General features: G+C 37.4%; 1 protein-coding gene across 2 annotated transcripts in view; it reads right to left on the reverse strand.

The window, feature by feature from the left end:
• Positions 1 to 2,137: 2,137 nt before the first annotated feature.
• Positions 2,138 to 20,299, reverse strand: part of ZFR (zinc finger RNA binding protein) — a 114,084-nt gene continuing 95,922 nt past the window's right edge. The window contains exons 18-20 of one of the 2 annotated variants that reach the window (XM_006873503.1): positions 9,735 to 9,846; positions 9,542 to 9,639; positions 2,138 to 3,765 (exon numbers count right to left, since the gene is read on the reverse strand). In XM_006873503.1, the coding sequence (XP_006873565.1) occupies positions 3,586 to 3,765; positions 9,542 to 9,639; positions 9,735 to 9,846 (390 nt within the window). In that variant the 3' untranslated portion in view covers positions 2,138 to 3,585. Of the gene's footprint in view, positions 3,766 to 9,541; positions 9,640 to 9,730; positions 9,847 to 20,299 lie in introns of both variants that reach the window. The other variant, XM_006873504.1, reaches the window with a different exon arrangement.

Below are 20,299 nucleotides of genomic sequence, written 5' to 3' on the forward strand. Positions count from 1 at the left end.
TTAATCTTCTCTTTCTAAAGGATGACTGGAGTCTATATGGAACGTGGTCAAACTCAGCCTGTATCTTCATTGCTGCTTTCCACTCACAAGTAGAACATTTCAGTTGCCAGCAAGCTTGCGTGCCTGCTCATGTATTCCCTTTTAATTTCTTTTGGGGGTGGGGAGTTGCTCCATTTCCTTTATTAATGGGTGTTTACAACTGTTTCTCATTTTGAGTTGTACTCAAACAGCAAATGAAGTTCCCAAAAGCTTTACTTCATTTGCATCACCATGGCCAACTTTATTTTGAGGAGGCAACTCTTCTCCAGTTATATTTGAGCATCTTCCAACTTGAAGGGCTCATCTTCCGACACTATATCTGACAATGTTCTGGTGCTACTCATAATGCTTCAATAGTCAGTATCCTGGTGCTATCTTACAGTGTGTTCCACTGCTGTTCATAAGTTTTTCAGTGGCTACTGAGAAGCAGTCTGACTCTCCCTTTTCCTAGTCTGCCTTAGTCTGGAAGCTCAGCTGACACCTGTCCACCACGAAGATCCTACTAGTATTTAAAATACTGGTGGCATGGCTTCCAGCAGTACAGCATCACTTAAGCCACCACAGTATGACAGACAGACAAGTCATAACAAAAAATTAAAATTCTGCTCTTTTCAGTAAACAGGAAAGAAGAATTTGAATGTCACTGACTTAAGATCATCACATATCATCTGCTATGCTGTTCTTGTCATTTTACATGTTTATCATATTCAAAGAAAGCATAGTAGTAGTAAAGAAAATCGAGAAAGCATAGTAGTAGTAAAGAAAATTAGAGAAAAACCTAATTTGGAATATATTATATAATTGGGACTGGGTAAAGAACCAATTTATCTTACTTCGGTTATCTCAGGAATGCACTACTAATAGCAGGGAAAGCCATCCTGAAATGTAGGGGAAGGTTAACTGCTGAGTAAATAAGTTGCTGTAACAACTGGTGTAAGACTGTATTGCTGTGAAGTGCCATCGAGTTGGTTCCAACCCATAGTGACTCTGTATAGGGTTTCCAAGGAGCAGCTGGAGAGCTTAAACTGTCGATCTTGCAGTTCAAACGGAAGTGAGGACAAAACAGCAATGAAGCTGCGAGCTAAGCCCTACAACGTTCAATAGACTCCTGTGAACCCAGGTGGAGACCTGGTTGGCCAGCAGTGTGGCAAGACCTGGGGACTCTTGGGCAAAGAGTCAGTGACATAGCCACAGAGGACTAGAGTGGACAGTGAAGCATCTAGCTGATAAGAAGAGAGGGCATATGCATAAGAACACCCACACTTGCAGATAATACCCACTTGAACTGGCTTCAATGACTGGTTGATCAGAGCTCAACTAGAAGAAAGAAGAGGAAAAAAAGAGTAATCTGATACAATTTAATGCACTTGACCTACACCTATGGACGCAGTAGCTCAAAAAAGGGGAAAAATCTTGACAGCCAGGATCATTCCCAACTCCTCCATACACAGAGTAGACAAGGATGGGCAACTTGGACATTGGCTACCCAAAATGGGGGGGCGACAAAGTCAAGAAGTGACTGGCTTACAACCTTTCAAGCAGGAGTCTAGATCCAGAGGTCATGGAGTAAGGTAGAAGCTCCACTGAATATATCCAATCTGTCTGGGTGCAGCTGATGAAAGGAGATGCAGGGAGGTCTCTTATGATACAATAGTGAGTAATTGTTATCAGGACTGATTATGAGGGTTGGAAATGTAAAGGTGGACATTTTGTAGCAAAAGTAGCGGAGTGACTGACTTTGCAGTCTAAGAGTAGAGGTCTCTGGAACCATCAAGGGAGAAGAGTCGATAGCAGGACCCTACCCAGAGAAGCAGTGAAGCCAGAGACGGAGGTAGAGACGATGACAGAGAGGCAGAGAGGGAGAGGGGCTGTGTGCTGATGACTGGGGGTGCAGGCTTGCAGGGTATACCCTGTAGTTGGTTGATGATGCATGGAGGGGGATTGTAAAACTAATGTTCTCCCATGTAAACTATCATATAAATCACAATAAAACATTAAAAAAAATTTAAACAATTTGCAAAAGCAAAAAAAATGTCTGGAAATGACATGCTCAAGAAACTGTAATATTTGTCAGGAATAATAAGATTAAAATATCCAATAAATATGAATATGGTTTTACTGGAACGGAAGTCATATCAAAGCAAAAGTCACTTATGATATCAATTCTAACACATATATACATTATATGAATTTAAGTTTTTATTTGTGTATTTCACTGTAGTGCTGTAACAACAAAATGACATCTGTGTACCAGAGCATACATACATCAACAGTAAGATGTAAGTTTTCATTACACCACTGCTAAATATTTAGCTTTTTGTAGAAGACATAAGCATGTAAGATGGGCACACCAAGTAATTTTCTTTTTATTTCCCCCTCCCTTAGATAATCTTAACATTTTTTGTCAGTAATACTTTATCAACCTTACTGTTAATATAACTGTAAATTATCTGAGTAGTAGGGGTTCATTCAACTGCATTATATTGCAATTGCTGCTAGAGTAATTTCACACACATCAATAAAGGAACTGTCACCATACTTCAGGGCTAGTTATCCTTGTTAGTTACACAATGATAAAGTTCTTTCGAAAATATTGGTTAGCCCACTTATATGTGAAAAATGCCCTTTCCACTTATGCAAAAGAAAAAAATATTCACAAAGTTATTTTTGGACTTGCTATGTCAAAAAGTCAACTGTACAAAGATCTACGCATTAAACCTAAAATTATAATTTTAAAAGTCTATTAAAAACAAAAATGTCATGCAATTTTATTATCAATTATGCAGAGGATTTAAAACTGTTGCAAGACCATATAGTATATATTAGCTTTTATACTGCTAATGCACAACTAACAGCAAACTTGATTAGATTAACAGAAATCTGTCTTAATTACACCTTTATATATCACACTAGAGAAACAAATGCCACAAGATCTGCAGAAACATTCAGTTCTCAGCACTCAAATGGCAGGATAACTTTTTCTGTTGTAATTCTTCACATATAGAACAACAAAGCATAAAGAAAATATCTGCAGTCCCACGTTACAAAAAAACGTACTGCTATAAAATATTAAGAAAGGGTAAAGGATATTATCTATAACACAAAGTTAACTTACAAACTAGTGACAAAAAGCAAACAAAATTCCTAAATAAAAGTATCAAAATACACATAGCAACTGAAGCACTGCATTAAATACAGTAAAGATTTAATAAGACAATGTTCTAGTTAGTAAAAGACACAAAAATAGGGGGAGCTAGGATAACTAGCAAATAAAATCAAATTAATGGGAAAAAAAACTGGAACCACTGGTTTTCCACTAGCCAGAGCACAATTCTTTTTTCTTTTAGGGGAAGGGTGGTGTCTTTCCATTCATATAATACCCAACACTGTACATTTATGATTTTAATGTCACAGAAAAACTTGGTTCTTCCATGAAATTCTTCAAATTCTTAATAAATTTATCAAAGTAGACATTATTATGAATGAAAAACAACCAAACAAACGGGCACCTGATGGTTTTTAACACTGAAGATTTACAGAAACTTTTTAAAAGTTATCATAATCTTTTTTGTCTTTTTTCCCCTCAGCTTCAAATCCATCAACTCCATCGCTATCCCTTCTTCGTTTTCTGTTGTTGTGGATGTTAAAACGTTGGTTCATTTGGGGTAATGGATCCATGCCTAGAACTTTGTGTATCTGGCGGAATGCAAGTAGTCTCAATGCAAACTGCAACACAAAGAGTGAGAATTTCCAGTTAAAAAACAACAAACCCCGCACAAAATATGCAATATTATATTTACATTCCTCACCTCATAAAACAACAAAAACGTAAATTTAATGACAGCGTATACCTTCAACAACTTAAGTTTCACAACTGAAATACACAATACATATGCTCTAGTGTTTTTACTTCAGGCATGAGTGCACAGTAATTTTAATTTTGTTGTAACCTTTTTATTGTGAATTGCATGAAGGCTTACAGTGCAGACCATCAGTTTTACATACAACAATAAACTGAATGCTTTGTTTCAGCTCAGTGGCACTCCCCCCTCAATGTGCTATAATTTATCACATACTTCCTCCCTGTTTCTTGCTTCCATTCCTCCTTCATTCTCTACCCTTTTGAATTCTGTCCTGAGGTAAATGCTGCTCCTTTGATCTTGAATGGTGGACCATTCTATGGTGTGTGTACATCACTAGTGTTGTAGTTGCCCCTATACACCTATCTATTGCTTGGTTCAAAACTGAGCAATGTGAGTTCAGTACTGGACCTGAAGAGTGACCAAGGGACAGAATCTCATGGTACCATTAGACTTTACCTGTGCTGGGTGTTTTTAAAAATCTTTAAAACAAATCATTATGTATTAAATTTTGTTAGTATTAACAAAAATACAGAGAAAAAAAAAGGACGCTTATTTCCATAGTCTTCTATTTATTAAGTCGGAGTATAAATAAAAAACCATGTCTGCTTTCATGAAGCTTACCATGTAATGGAGAAAGGACACAAACAAAAACTAAAAAGTAACTTGCTGATGATGCATGGAGGGGAGTGTAACCATGGCAATAAACCGATATACAGTAAGATGAATATAAAGCTAATGTTCTCCCATGTAAACTATCACATAATTCACAATAAAACATTTTAAAAAAAGTAACTTGCAGGCAGGCAGTCCTGATTTCTTTTTTTAAAGCATCAGAGATCATATTATTAGTAACACAGAATACGTTCAATTTAAAAATATATTTGTGAACTTATATATATTTTCAATCTCAAGAGAAATAGATTGGATTTATAAAGATACTGACTGACAATACAAGAAAATAATAATAAAACTGGGGAGAAAAAAAAGGTATTTGACTAACATCAGAAACAACTGATAACAGAGTTGCTAGAATGGAATCCCACAATTGGTTAGGGGCTATCTGTTATTTATAAATTATGACAAGAGGCATCAAGAAATGAAAAAGGATGCTGAGAACAAAGAAAAATGGAAGAGATCTGCTTTAATTAAGTGGTGGTTGGTAACGGTTTTCCTAGGCAACTGCTAGAGAGCATCATATACCACATTTCTTTCAAAAACACAATGCCCATACACATAATGTTCACAGCAGTTGTGTAAAAATGCATTAACTTAGATTGTACAGTTATACTTCTAGTGGATGTACCAAACTTAATGAATTTTCTACTGCTGGCTTCAACTGTTTATTACTGTGCTGTAATGGATGCCTGTACAAACTTGTTTCTGTGCACTTCTATGATGAGTTCAGTAGAATAAAGTTTTAGCAGCAGAAATGCTGAACATGCAAAATTGGTTCTTGTTGTCAGGTGCCATCAAAGACTCACAGCAACCCTATGTTCAACAGAATGAAACACTGTTCGGTCCTGTGGCAATCTCACAATCGTTGCTGCTGCCACTGTGTCAATCCATTTCATGATATGAGGAGGGGAGATGGTTGTCCTCTTTTTTTGCTGACCTTCCACTTTACCAAGTATGATGTTCTTCTCCAGGGACTAGTTCCTCTTGATAACATGTCCAAAGTATGAGAGATGATCATCCTGGCTTCCAAGGAGTATTCTGGCTGTACTTCTTCCAACACAGATTTGTTCATGCTTTTGGCAGTCCATAGTATTTTTAATATTCTCCTCTAACACCAAAATTCAAATGCATCAATTCTTCTGTGGTCTTCTTTATTCAGTGTCCAAATTTCACTTGTACATGAGGTTATTAAAAAACCATGTTTTGGGTTAGGAGCACCTTAGTCCTCAAGCTGACATCTTTCTCATTTATTGGATGTTGCTTATTGGTCCAGTGGTGAGGATTGTTATTTTCTTTACATTGAGGTGCAACCCACATCAAAGGCTGTGGTCTTTGATCTTCATCAGTAGCATTTTAAGTCCTCTTCACCTTCAGCAAGCAAGGTTTCTTCAGATAATCCATAAATAATTAATCCAGCTTCTCAAATTATTTGTTTAGCATACAGACTGCATTAATATAGAGAAAGAACACAACCCTGGTACACGTTTCCTAATTTAAAACCATTTGGTGTTTTCTTGTTCTGTTTGAACAACTGCCTTATAAGCACAACTAAATGTTCTGGAATACACATTCTTTGAAATGTTGCCCATAGCTTATCAAAAGCATTTGCGTAGTCAATAAAGCACAGGTAAACATCTTTCTGGTATTCTTTGCTTTCAGGCAAGATCCATCTGACATCAGCAATGATATCCCTCATTCCATGTCCTCTTTCTGAATCTGGCTTGGACCTCTGGAAATTCTCTGTCAATGCATGGCTGCAGTCGTTTTTGTATTATCTTTAGCAAAATCTCACTTGTATGAGGTATTAGTGATATTGTCCAATGATTTCTACATCACATTAGGTTCACCTGTCTTAGAAATGGGCACAAATGTGTATCTCCTCTAGTCAGTTCGCCAGGTATTTCCAAATTTCTTGGCGTAGATGAGTGACTGTACCCAGTGCTGCATCATTTAGTTGCAAGATTTAATGTGTATTCCATCAATTCTCAGTGCCTTGTTCTTTGCCAATGCCTTCATTGCACCTTGGACTTCTTTGTTCAATATCACTGGTTCTTGATCATATGCTATCTCTTGAAATGGCTGAACATGGACCACTTCTTTTTGGTACAGTGACTCTGTGTTTTCCTTCCATCTTATTTTGATGATTTCTGCATCATTCTGTATTTTGTCCAAAGAATCCTTCAATATTACAAGTTGAGGCTTGAAGTATGATTGATATCTCCTAACAGTGCATTTGCAAATTTGCTTCCCTACTGTAGTTTTTAAAATATCCACACAATTTTTCGAGAAATTGTACCTAATTGTTAGCTATTGTTAGGTGCTATCGAAAAGACTTCCCATGTATAAGGGAACCAAATATTGCAGAGTCCTGCAGCATTCTCAGAATAGTAGGTATATCTGAGAGCTCCTTGGTACAATTCACTGTGTCACTCATCTCATCAAGGGTATTCCTCTTTTTCAATGGGCCTGTCTCAACTTTACCTCACATGATGATGTCCTTCTCCAGCGGCTAGTCCCTTCTGACAACATGTCCAGTGACAGTGTGATGAAACCTTACCATCCGTGTTTCTTAGGATAATTCTGGGTGTATTTCTTCCACGTCAGACATATTTGTTTTCTGGAAGCCCATGGTATATATATTCATTATAACTCACCAATGCCATAATTCAATGTGTCAATTCTTTGGTTTTCATTTTACACTGGAACAGCTTGTACATGCATATGAAGTCAATGAAAATATGGTGCCTTAGTCAGGCACACCATATTTCTCTCAAAGAGACATCTCTGCTTTTAACATTTTATAAAAGTCTTTTGCAGCTATTTGCCCAACACAATGTCATCTGATTTCTTGACTGTTCCTTCCGTGGGTGTTGGCTGTGGCTCCAACTAAAATGTAATCACTGACAACTTCAATCTTTTCTCTGTTTATCATGAGGTTGCTTACTGGTTTATTTGTGGGGACTTGTTTTATGCTGAGGTGCAATCATACTAAAGGTGCAGTCTTTGACCTTCATTAATAAGTACTCCAAATCCTCTTTACTTTTAGTAAGCAGAGTTGTATCCTAATGACATATTGCAGCTTGTTAATGAGTCATCCTTCAATCCAAATGCCAATTTAGTAATAAACTTCAGCTTCTCAGATTATTTGCCCAAGATAAAGATAGAATAGAAAAAGGATCCATGCCTGATTTTAAACAATGCAATATCCTGTTTGTTGGAATGACTGTCTCTTGGTCTATATATATGCAGGCTCTGCACGAATATTTAAGTGTTCCACAATTTCCACTCCTTGGAATATTATTTTATCCACAAAGTTGAACGCTTTTATATTGCAAAATAAAATACGGGTAAACATCGTTTTGGTATTCTCTCCTTTCAGTCAAGATCCATTAGATATCAGCTATGTTAGTCCTTGCCCTTTGCTCTCTTTTGAATCTGGCTAGAATTCTGCCAGTTTTTCTATTCATGTACAGCAAAATTCTGCTTGCATGTGGTATTAGTAATATTGATCAATAATTCTGCATCCCTTGTATTTTTTCAGTCAGTGAGGTTGAACATTTTACATATCAGCTCATCTGACTAAGTTTAACACATTTCTATATCATTTTAATCAGCCTTCCATGGCTTTCTGCCCTTTACATGTTGCTTAGAAAGACAGTTTTATGTAAAAATGTTATGGTCAGAAACCATCAGCAGTTCCATGGAAGAAAGACTTGTCAATCTATTCCTGTAAACATTGGCTTTTAAATTAATTCAGAATTTGTGGGCATGCAAAGTTTTTTATACCCCCTCAAAATATTAGCCAACTGTCTCAACACCATTTTGTTGAAAATTCATCCTTTTCCATTGATTTTAAATGTTACTTTTAGTATGAATTCATTGTATAACGTTCCAAAGGTTTATCTGTCCACTTCTGTGCCAAAACTATACCATTTACAACATTTCTGTTGCTTTATAGGATGGTTTAAAATTTGGTAGGGTTGAACTTTTCTTGGCAATTCTCTGGTATTTCCAATTCCATGTGAAAATTAAAATCAGTTTGTTATGCTCTAGCCTTCCCCATTCCACTGGAGTTTTGTTTTTAAAATTAAGATCCTTCCACTGAACATGCACTGCTGCAGTTATGTATATTAGCTAATTTAATCCTCATTAACAATTCTATTTAAGGTAGATTCTGTAGTTTTATATACCTTATTTTAAAAGGATGAGAGAATTTTTCAAAATTCTCCAAAGGTTACATTTTAAGTTACTACATTAAACTCCCTCTCCACTAGCAGTGGAAGTGGTTATGTGTTGCAGAGTTGGTTCCAACTCACAGTGAGCCTGTACAGGGTTTCTGAGGCTATAAATCTTTATGGGAGCAGAAAGCCTCATCTTTCTCCGATGGAGTGGCTGGTAGATTTGAGCTGCCAACTTTGTGGTTAGCAGTCCAACTCATAACTCTCTGCACTAACAGAGCTCCTTTCTCCAGTAGTAGGAGAGATTATATAGTTAACAGTTGTTGTTCTACTTAGTTCTGATTCATAGCAACCTTATACAGGGTTTACAAGGAGTGGCTCACAGGTTTAAACCATCAACCTTTTGCTTAGCAATCCAGTGTTTATCTTACAGTGCCACACCAGAACTCAAGAAAGAACTAGAAATCACATATCACGTCTGTAAAACCAGAGTGCTTAAGTAGCATCTTTCCTGATGGTGATATACAATCCAATACTCAGATACAGAGATACTGAAAACAGGACTGCATTTTTGTTTTACAGACTACTTAGGACACACAATTATGTAATCTTAGTGTAACAACAGTAAAATCTAGTTTAAGGTGAACATTCTTGCATTTTATATAATAAAGACTTGAGTTTAAAAAGCAGAATGACATTATACAGGATTTCTCCCAAAGAACAATAGAAAGAAACCTTAAAAGTAGTTAACCCAACAAAACATTGTGATTAGCAACACAGTGGCACCTGTGCACTGGAGGTGACGTCTTCTCGCTGCTGATCAGTCATTGTTGCCAAGGTATCAAAGGGATCCTTCTCACAAGGGTCCAAAAGACCAGGACTACCTACAGAAATCACCACAAGGAAGAAAAACATTAGCATTACCTATTCTTAAAATAAGAGCTTCTATTCAACCATCAAACTAAAATAGAAAACTTGCCTTTAAGAATAATCCCTGAAGAAATACACTCAAAAACTCTTCTCAATGCATCTCCAGGGCTCTGAGGATTAGAAGCACTACTGATTGCTTTCTCTACTAATAACTCCATAGCCTTAAAAAAAAAAAAAAAAAAAGGCATAGAATTGTGTTTAATAGCTCACAGACCAGAAAGACAATCCATTTTCAGTACTAGAATGGCGAACGACTTATGAAAAACTATTTTTAAATGATAAAGATAAAAGTTACAGATAACTTAAAAAGCATAGACAATTAAAATGTGGTGTTAACAACCCACTGCCAGTGAGTCAATTTTTGAGGCTGTAAATGTTTGTAGAAGCAGAACATATCATCTTTCTCCCATGGAGCAAGTGGCTGGTGGGTTTGAACTGCAGTCCAGGGCTCACTCTATAGCACCAACAGGACTCCAAGACATGACAAAAGACACTTAAGTCAAGCAATGAAAAACAAAAAATTTTTAGTAAGAAATTTTTTATTTTGTAAAGAATTCTATAAGTTGTGCTTAATGAAGAAAAATGTAATAGATTTACAGTTTTTCTCTTTAATTATTATATGCTATTAAAATAGGATAATCCTTCAAATTCTTTAGTTGGAGCCCTCACACATTTGTTATTACCAAGACTACGATACTAAGCATTCAGAGGAGGACAATCTTACAAGAAAACCAAAAGCTTAATAGCTCAACATCTAACCCACAGCACTATCAGGGTTCCTATAAAAACTTATGTATATACATGCTTATATGTGTTGCATATATAAAAGCACATAAAGTACTGCTACAAAACCAAAGACATTTTTATTAAACAAAAATATCAAAATGTGAAGCTATTGTTACTCCATATAGCCTCCCCTCCATCTAGGTCTATGAACGTCTGAAGGCAGTGTTTCCATCCCTCTTCTTACCCATTCCTGAAGAATTCTGCCCTCTTTGATTTGTACCAGCCAGCAGTCCAAAGCCACTAGTCACTATGAACCAGAACCAACTCAAAGGCATGTAACAGTAGAGCACACAGGGGAAAACATTATGCAAACTTCTTAGCCTTAGGCAAACTTCTTAAGGAACTAGAGTTACTGGGCATGAGGGACTTAAGGACCACTGTCTCAGGATCAACTGGCAAAGCATAATATATAAAGACAATGTTCTACATCCTACTTTGATTAGTAGCAACTGGGGTTTTAAAAGCATGTGAGCAGTCATCTAAGATACAATTATAGGTCTCTTCCCATCTGGAGAAAAGAAGAGTGAAGAAAATTAAATATTCAAGGAAACAATTCGTTCAAAGGGGTGAAGATCACATGAACCAGTTGCCACACTAGCCTGTAACCATTACAACTAGATGGTGTCTGGCTACCACAAATGACCACTATAATCAGGATTACAACATAATTTGCCTTCTGTATATGAAATATCTTTCATTTCTAGACAAAGTATTATTTTAAGATGTCCAATACATTGAGATCCTTGAGAATAAATTCAATGTCATTTATTTTTCAATTCCCCTGCCTAGCTAGCATAAGTAATCAGTAGATACTAAATATTCATGAATAATTTTCTAGAGAACTCAATTACTTTTTCAAGCGGTAATCTACAATCATTAAAATAATAACATGGTTTTAAAACTCTAGGTTTGGATTATTTGCTTGAAGCAAACAAACATTAATGAAACACTTTTCCTAGCATCTATAATAGTATTAATAAGAATAAACACAGATAATATTACCAAATGCTGTCAAGCAGGCACTCTGAGGGCAAAAAATGAGGCTTTCTGCTCTTGCAAAGATTTACAGCCTCAGAAACCCAATTATGAATTGGAATCAACTTAATGGCTCTTAGCCACAAGGGTCGGGCATGGTGCTAAGTAGTTTAAATGCAGGATTTCATTATATTTACTCAACAGACTGAAAAACGGAAGCTGAAAAAGGTTAAGTAAAAGTAGCTTGTCCAAGGTCATATAAGCTAGATGAGAAGGCTGAGAATTGAGCAGATGTGAATTGAAGCCTGTTGTAGCTGTTTTAAAAACTGGACAGCAACTCTATAAAAGATGATCCAGACAGATCATCTATTAATTAGGTTCCATGAACATTAGTTTGCTAGTCCTGGCAAAGGTAAAAGAGAGCCATGAAAAGAATACCAATGAGATTGTAGCAACAAGAATTTTTGACTGGTGAGAATGTAAACTGGTATCTTTAGTTTTAGAGTACAAATGACAAGCACTAAAAAACTTGCATACTAATTAACTAATGGCAGTACAAAGAATTTAAAGTAAGGTATTTTACTAAAAACAAACCACAGTAAATATTCAATGCAGCTGTTGATCTGTAATGGTCAGAAATCAATCTAGGCATCCAGTACTAAAGTAAATAGTCACTACTGCCTTTACCTCACAGTTAACACCTACTGGGAAGTTATCAGTGCTCTGGGCTTTTATAGCAAGGGCTTCAGAAAGTTTGTGGAAAAATGTAAATAAAAGATAATGGAATTTTCCCACGAACATTTTGCGTGTATCAATCAATTTAATCATCATAACTACTTCCTGGAGGTAAACATGACTATTCTTTCTATTTCACAGTTAGAGACGCTATTACAGTAAGATTTTATGAATATCATCATGAGTCACTGTATATGAAGAACCATTTACATATACACTAATAAAAAAGGAGTGATTGTTCTAAGGTGTACATACCACCCTACCATTAACTGTTCCCCTTATACACTTGTCTATTGTTTGGGTTTACATTGACCAAGAGGCAGTCACTAGAATGAACAATGAATGACTCAACATCAGGAGAGATGTGCTGAGCAAATAATCTGAGCAGCTGGATTGATTATATTAAGAAAGTGGCATTAGGACTGGAGGAAGACTCAATAACAACCTGTGATATGCAGATGATACAACCTTGCTTGCTGAAAACGAAGAGGACTAAAATACTGATGAAGATCAAAGACCACACGTCAATATAAAGAAAACAAAATCCTCACCACTGAAGCAATAAATAACACCATGAGATATGGAAAAAAGAAAGACGTTGCTCGGAATTTCATTTTGCTTGCATCCACCATCAACACTAATGGAAGTAGCAGGCAAGAAATCAACCAACATATTGCATTAGGCAAATCTGCACAAGACCTCTTTAAAGTGTTCAAGAGCAACTACATCGTTTGAGGACTAAAGTGTGCCTAAACCAAGCCATAGTATTTTCAACTGCCTCATATGCATGTTAAAGTTGGACAGTGAATAAGGAAGACTGCAGTAGAAAAATTGATGCATTTGACTCATGGTGTTGGAAAAGAACATTAAAAGTATGGACTGCTAGAAGAACAACCCAATCTGTATTAAAGAAATACAGTCAGAATGCTCCCTTGGAAGCCAAGATAGTGAGACTTCATCACTTATACTTCGGAAATACTTCCAGGAAGGAACAGTCCCTGGAGAAGGACATCATGCTATATAAAGTGGATGGAATGGAGCAATGGAAACAGCAGTTTTGTTCTGTTTGCATAAGGTGGCTGTGGTGCCTTGAATATTGCTTTTCTATCCAAAGTTTTATTAATTAACAAGGTACACAAGAGTAAGGCTGGAATTGGTTAATTTTACCCTCCAGCTAGGTTTAAAGGAGCCATCTTGGAAGCAGAGACCATCAAGAAGGAAGAGTATGAGTGAATGGTAAGATAGAAAGGAGAGACAGCAGAGGTGACAGCCAGAAGCACGGCATGGAGGCAGAGCAGCTTTGGGGTCTTGACTGACATAAACAATGTGTCCTTTGGGCCATCACAGATTGGCCAAAAGAACTTAGCAATTCTTAACGGAACAGGGCAGAGGCCAGGGGACACATGGCTGAGAGACCGAAGACAAGAGGGAGAAATGCCTACGACAGACAACAGGTTTATCTGACTGGAGCACTGCTGCGTCCTGAGTTGATTTTGATCCTGAATTGTACCCTGTTCACTTCCCTAATAAACCCCATAATCGTTGAGTATTGTTACGAGTTTGATGTGGTCATTATGGATTACTGAACCCAGATGTGAAGCGGAGAGTACTGTAAGAGGAATGGTTGGTGTCAGAATAGGGTAAGGAGAAGGTTTTAGGAAGAAGGCATGTCTGATTTCCACTTCATAGGAATTGACCTTGGTCTGATTTTGAGATTGATTCTCTTTCCCCCTGGTGAAACATGGGAAGACAGACATGGTCCCTACTTGGTTTAAGCAGTCACTATGAATCAACTCGATGGCACCTAACTATTTGGCTGAAAATTAATATTGATATAAGCACAACAAATTTCCATTCCTAAATCCATTCATAGCAATTTCAATGAGGATATTACATTTTTTGTGATATATTTTATGAACAGCATCTTTCTTTATATTCAACAATTCCTCATAGAACTATATCAAGTCTTCTAAGAGAAAAAAAGTATACTCATTGCCTGTGGTGACTTAGGGGAGTCCTGGTATGGCGTTGTAGGATAAGCACAAGGTTTTGGCAGCTCAAACCCACAAGCTGCTCCTTGGAAACCCTGTAAAAGGTCACTATGAGTAAGAACTATACTTGACAACACTTAATAAACAATAATAATATATGCGATTAATAGATGATTTTTATCAGGAAGTAGCTAACTACTAAGTTACTTAGAGTGAATGAAATGATATAGGCCAAATAGAAATTTCAGACTCTTTTGCAAGGTAAGACAATAATGTTAGCTCCAGGGCTTAAAACGGATTCAGCTATGGCTGACCAAGTGACAATGGAAGGAACCTTAAATTTTAAATGTGGATGAACCAGAACACTAACCAAAACAAGAAAAATTATGGGTTAATCCCTCATAGTAACTTAATCTCTTAGAAAACAAGGGTAGTTGGCATATTGCATAGCAGCCAAGTCTCTTGACCAGATGAGAAACACAGCTGTACAGATCAAAGATGGTGGCTGACGGCACTGTGAATATACATTGTTCTCTATAGTCCTGGCAAATCAGAACTTAAAAAGATTTCTTTAAAAATTATGGGAATGTGATAGAGCACACTAACAGTGGTGGGAAATTATCCAATTTCATGTTTGTTGTGTTTGAAGACTCTGAAACTGTTCAGAAAGTTCTCAGCAGCAGGCCTATCATGTTCAGAGGTAAAGTCCGCCTGAATGTTGAAAAGAAGACTCAAGCTGTCAGGGATGAGGACTGTTGTGACAACTGCCTGTGGGGACCTGGAGGTCCTCCGAGTAGGCTGGGTGGTGGAATGAGAGGCCCTAGCTGTGGAGACATGGTGCAGAAACCAGGATTTGGAGTGGGAAGAGGCATTGTTCCAAGTGAATCCCTCTTCACCGGTCATCACACAGCTGTACAAACCCTAGTTCCTGCAGAAGGTGAATTTCTTCAACCAGTCTTTGGTATCTTGGGAGTCTGACCCTAATCTGTTATAAATTGCTTTATGTTTGTACACTTTTAACTCCTTTTTGTGTCAATGGGTATACACCTCCACTCGCACTTTCCTCTCCTGACAGTCCTTCACTTTCAATTTTGTGGAATGGTTATCTTAGGAAAATGGATTTTTAAAGAAGAAAAAAGACTTGAATTTCCTTGCTTACACACAGTTTTGTTTTTCAACAGCTATTTTCCCAAAAGGAAATATGCCTTGCTTATTACTGACATTTGGTATGTTTAATTCACTGGAATATTTCTTTATTTTCTATGTGTTTCAAAAGCCTGTAAGAAATACAGGATTAGCTAAAACATTTTGAAAGCAAGAAACACTAAAATTGTTTTCTTCTTTTGAGAGTCATCTTCGGTTGTGGAGAAATTGCCATTGGAAAATGCGACAATTTTGATTCTCACTGGTATGGCTAAAAATGTAATGAAAAGCATTAAAAGTTTGTTCCTTTGCTATAATTACACAACCATGTCAAAACCCTAGTTTTTTTTACTATGTACATATAAATTGCGTTAAGTTTTTAAAAACATCTACAATGCAAACGATATGCATTCTTTAACAGTTAAATTTTTGTGAAGTAGAGTTTTTCCCTGTTTGATTTATATATTTGTAAAACACAAAACAAAAACAAAATTCCCCAAATCTGAATCACAGCAACAGCAACAACGAAACAAACAACAAACTGTTGTGCCTTCTATTCACCTTGATTCAATTCTTGGCAATTGTGTAAAGAAAAATAAATAAAATAATAAAAGCGAAACCAAAATTAACACATGGGGGAGGGGGAAGAAGAAATATAAGATAAGATCTTTTGGAGGAGGATGCTGGGAAAAGCACTATTAAGGATGACTGTGAATATTCAACATAAGCGCCCCAAATCTTTGGCTTCAGGCAATAAGTTGTTCCTGAAAGGAGGCAGGACAATGAGACTGGGGTAAAAAACAAGGCAGATTCTTCAAGGGCAAAGGCTCTTGGAGCCTTATCTTAGATTTGAAGAACTGTCCCAGGCCTGAAGGTATACCAAAATATCTCATATACAATACCAAAACCTATTTGATAAAAGCTCAGTAAAGCACAGTCCACATCTAGTAGCTTGGCTGTAAAAACCCATAGATAATCCTCAAATCATAGCTCACAAGTTAAGAAAAAGGTGGGAAAAAAATCCAAGAGAAGTCTCTTTAGGATGTCGTCTTAGCACGTACACATTGGTCTACCTCTACCCTAAGCACTAAAAAGATTAAAATGTAAAAAGCAACCAGCATGGCATGATTGTATATGTGTTTAAAATACAGCATGTTTTAAACATAGCATTTCTAAAAAAATAATAGACAAGATTATTTATTCTGAAGACTCTATATGAAATGAAGATACAAGATGCTAACATTCTGTTTTGATTGACAAGAGAACTTGGTTAGCACAAAGTAAAACATATACAGAGCACTAAGTGGAATGAAGTGACTGCAAAAGTAAAGAAATCAAATTGAAGTACAAAATAACATTACAGAGAACTAAGAAAATATATTACAACAGCAGAGAAGAAGAGAGTATAGCTGAAAATGGTTGCTGCAAAAGTGATTATCACAGGAACACAGGATAACAAAAAGGCAAATAATCAGACACAATAATAGATATGCAGGGCAAGAGCAATCCAATGGAAGAATAGTGTCGTCCCCAAACAGATTTATACTAATCAGAAGTAACAGAAAAGTACCTTCTCCTTAAGTAAAAGAAAAACTGAATGTGCAGGGCAATAAAGCACAGATTTCAAATATACATTGATTCTGAAAAATAGGTCCTAAGACAGTTTGTTGAAATTTGATGACCAAATTTATGTTTAAGCAGTCTGGGAGAAAATCTGAGGACAAAAAAATTAGGCAGGACTCACACTCAGCAACAATAAACATGAGACGATAATGGAGAAGGATCAGCAAATGCTAAATGAAAAATTCTGACCTAAAAATATATATAGTTCTCATTAAACTCAACTAGAAGAGGTTCTCAAAAATGAAACAAACCACCACCCACCAAAAACCAAAAAAATTCAAACACTTTTAAACTACAACAATTTGTTAGAAAATGTAGTAAACCAAGAAATGAAAAGGAGAAGCTCCAGTATTAGACTGAGTGATTGCTACAGAAACATTAGAACAGCTAACAATAAAATAGTATAATGCAGCTTGAGAGAGCAAATGTAGTTATTTTTATGCTGCTAAGGTTCTCTGGTAGCGTAGTGGTTATGAATCGGGCTGCGAACCTTAAGGTCAGCGGTTCGAAACTACCAGCTGCTCCGCGGGAGAAAGATCAGGCTTTCTACTCCCGTAAAGATTTACACCCTCGGAAACCCTGTACAGGGTCGCTATGGGTCGAAACCGACTCGACGGCACTTAACAACAACAACAAGATTATTAAGGAGTGCTGGTGTGACGCTGTAGGATAAGCACTTGACTGCTAACCATGAGGAGGTTGGTGGTTCAACCTACCAGCTGCTCCCTGGAAACCCTATACAGGGTCCCTATGAGTCAGAAGCGACTCAACGGCACTTTTCCAACAAGGTATAAAAAAGTGTTGTTGCTTTGGTGGCACAGAGACCCTAAGCACAGCAGAGTGAAACATGCCTTGGTCCTGCATCCTCCTCACAATTATTGTCACACTTGGGCCTGTTACTGTGCCAATCTCCCTCAAAGAGAGATCTGTAGGTTTTCCCACTTCCTATGTTAATATATACTAAGATGAATAAAGCCCAGAACCAGGCTTAGTATTACTATTTTTAAAATGAAGAGAAAGAATTCTAAAACTCTAAACAGGATGGAGGAGGGAGAAAGGATGCTAATTTCCCCAGCTTTAAATCAAGTCAAGAGACATATCAAAAATTGTTAGGTAAACAAATAAATGAACCTCATCTTTCTCCTGCAGAGCAAGTGGCAGGCTCGAACTGTCAACCTTGTGGTTTGCAACTTGTGGTTTGCAACCCAGTGCATCCTATGGAGCAACCATGCTCCACATGTAAATATGTAAGGGAAAACGCTGAGCAGAGCTAAAAATACATCATAAAACGGCCAGATGGGAAAGTGGTGGACTAGGCAGACAAACTACATAATCCTCTACAGCAAAGATGTTGTTGTTGTTATGTGCCGTGGAGTTGGTTCCGACTCATAGCAACCCCGCAAAGGGTTTTCGAGGCTGTAAATATTTATGGGAGCAGAAAGCCTCATCTTTCTCCAGCGGAATACCTGGCAGTTTCGAATTGCTGACCTTTCGGTTTGCAGCCCAATTTGTAACCACTACGCTACCAGAGCTTCTGAGGAGCAATTTCTTCTTTTCCTCATGATCCTCTGGTGACCACAGGTATAGCCAGCTCCCACCTTCATCCCCTCCAGCGCAGACCCTGCTATCTGGGAGCAGGAAGTCACGAAACCATATGGTTGGGAGCCATGCCAACGTTGAGTTTGGGGCTGGCTGTGCCACCATGGAGTGCGTGCCACTTTGGTACCTGGATTCGGGTGGCCTCAGCTCCAGATTTATAAAACCTGCAGTCACCAGACCACCATTTACACCAGTCACCTTGCCACCAGCTGCCCGATGATCCTAAGAGACATTGAAACCGTTCATCAAGGGCTCCCATGAACTAATTCTCGATTGAGTGCCCTGAATATGGATAATACTGAGGCTGGATGGAACTCCCATCTAGAGCCAGGAACTCTGCTGTCACATCCCTTCCACAACCACCTTGTGAGTTCCTTAAATGTTAAAAACCCTCAAGAGATCTCTCCCTTCTGGGTCGAAAAACTAACCGGCTCTATCTACTAATACAACAACCCGATAGTGCGCCAGAGACAGCACACAATTTTAGTTCACACGAAAAAAGAAGAGATAATGGCACAAAAAATAACCAAGATGCAGAGACAGAAAATATTTTTGAAGAAAAAAAAGGTAAAGGAACTAACTGAACGAAAAAGAATTCAAAGAATGGTATTTTGATTGACAGAAAAATGGAAGAAAGGAGAACACAGAAAACACTTCAAAATAAGTTAGGAAAATGTTACAAGAACAAACAGACAAAATTAATGCAATTTTTGAAACAATACAAAACCTATATGTACAGGATGAGTCAAAAATTACCCACACTCTAACTCTATAATTTATTTTCATCAACTTTTAGAAACCACAAATACATCATTTTTCAACATAATCTCCCTTGCTTTTCAATACACTTTGTCCATCTATCAACAAGCTTTTGTATTCCCTTATTAAAAAATGTTTTAGACTGAGCTCCAAGCCATGAATCCACCACTGTCTTCACTTCTTCATCAGAGGTGAATCTTCATTCTCGAATGGCCGCATTCAGGACTATCTGAAGGATAGTCCTCAAAACAAAGTTTGTGCAGAGTGTCAACAGTGTGGGCAGAATTGTGTAGACATGCATTGTTATGCAAGATCACAACACCCTTGGATAGCAGTCCCCTGCATTTAATATGAAGTTTAGGCTTCAGTTCTCCAATGAGTATCTCACTGCAATGAGCATCGCTCATTGTTGAACCTTTTCCCTGATAGTGTCCCAATACTGGTCCTTGAGAATCCAACAAAATTGTAAGCACCCATTTTCCAGCTCAAGGTTGATTTTTATTTTTAAAGTTTTTATGGTGAACTGAGTGATAGTTTATATGGAAGAACATCGGCTTTACACCAATCTTCTCCATACATCATCATTCAACAGTATTTGCTTCCATTCCCCTTGTTGTTGGTTTTCTTTTGGGGGCGGGGCAGAGGTGGGTGTACATAAAAAACACAATATACAATAATTTAAACCACCCAAGGCCATATTCTACAGGCCAGCCTCCTGGCCGCCAGCACCCAGCCTCTCTCTTTCCTGAGTCTACAGTCCTCAGCTGCTTCCTCTCTCCATGTCCTTATCTCTGCCTCCATATCTCCAGTGTCACTGCTTCTCTGGATAGAGTCCCATACTCTGCCTGTGCTCTTCTCCTTTGATGGTGCTAGGGCCCTCTGTTTCTGGATTGTAAGATTAACTACTCTGCCGTTTTTGTTACAAAACCTCTACCTTTACAGTTGTGATACTCACAATTACTCATAATAATTACTCACTATTGAATCCTAAGAATCTCATCCC

This window comes from Chrysochloris asiatica, unplaced genomic scaffold, assembly GCF_000296735.1.
Source record: "Chrysochloris asiatica unplaced genomic scaffold, ChrAsi1.0 scaffold00243, whole genome shotgun sequence".
Lineage (NCBI taxonomy): Eukaryota > Metazoa > Chordata > Mammalia > Afrosoricida > Chrysochloridae > Chrysochloris > Chrysochloris asiatica.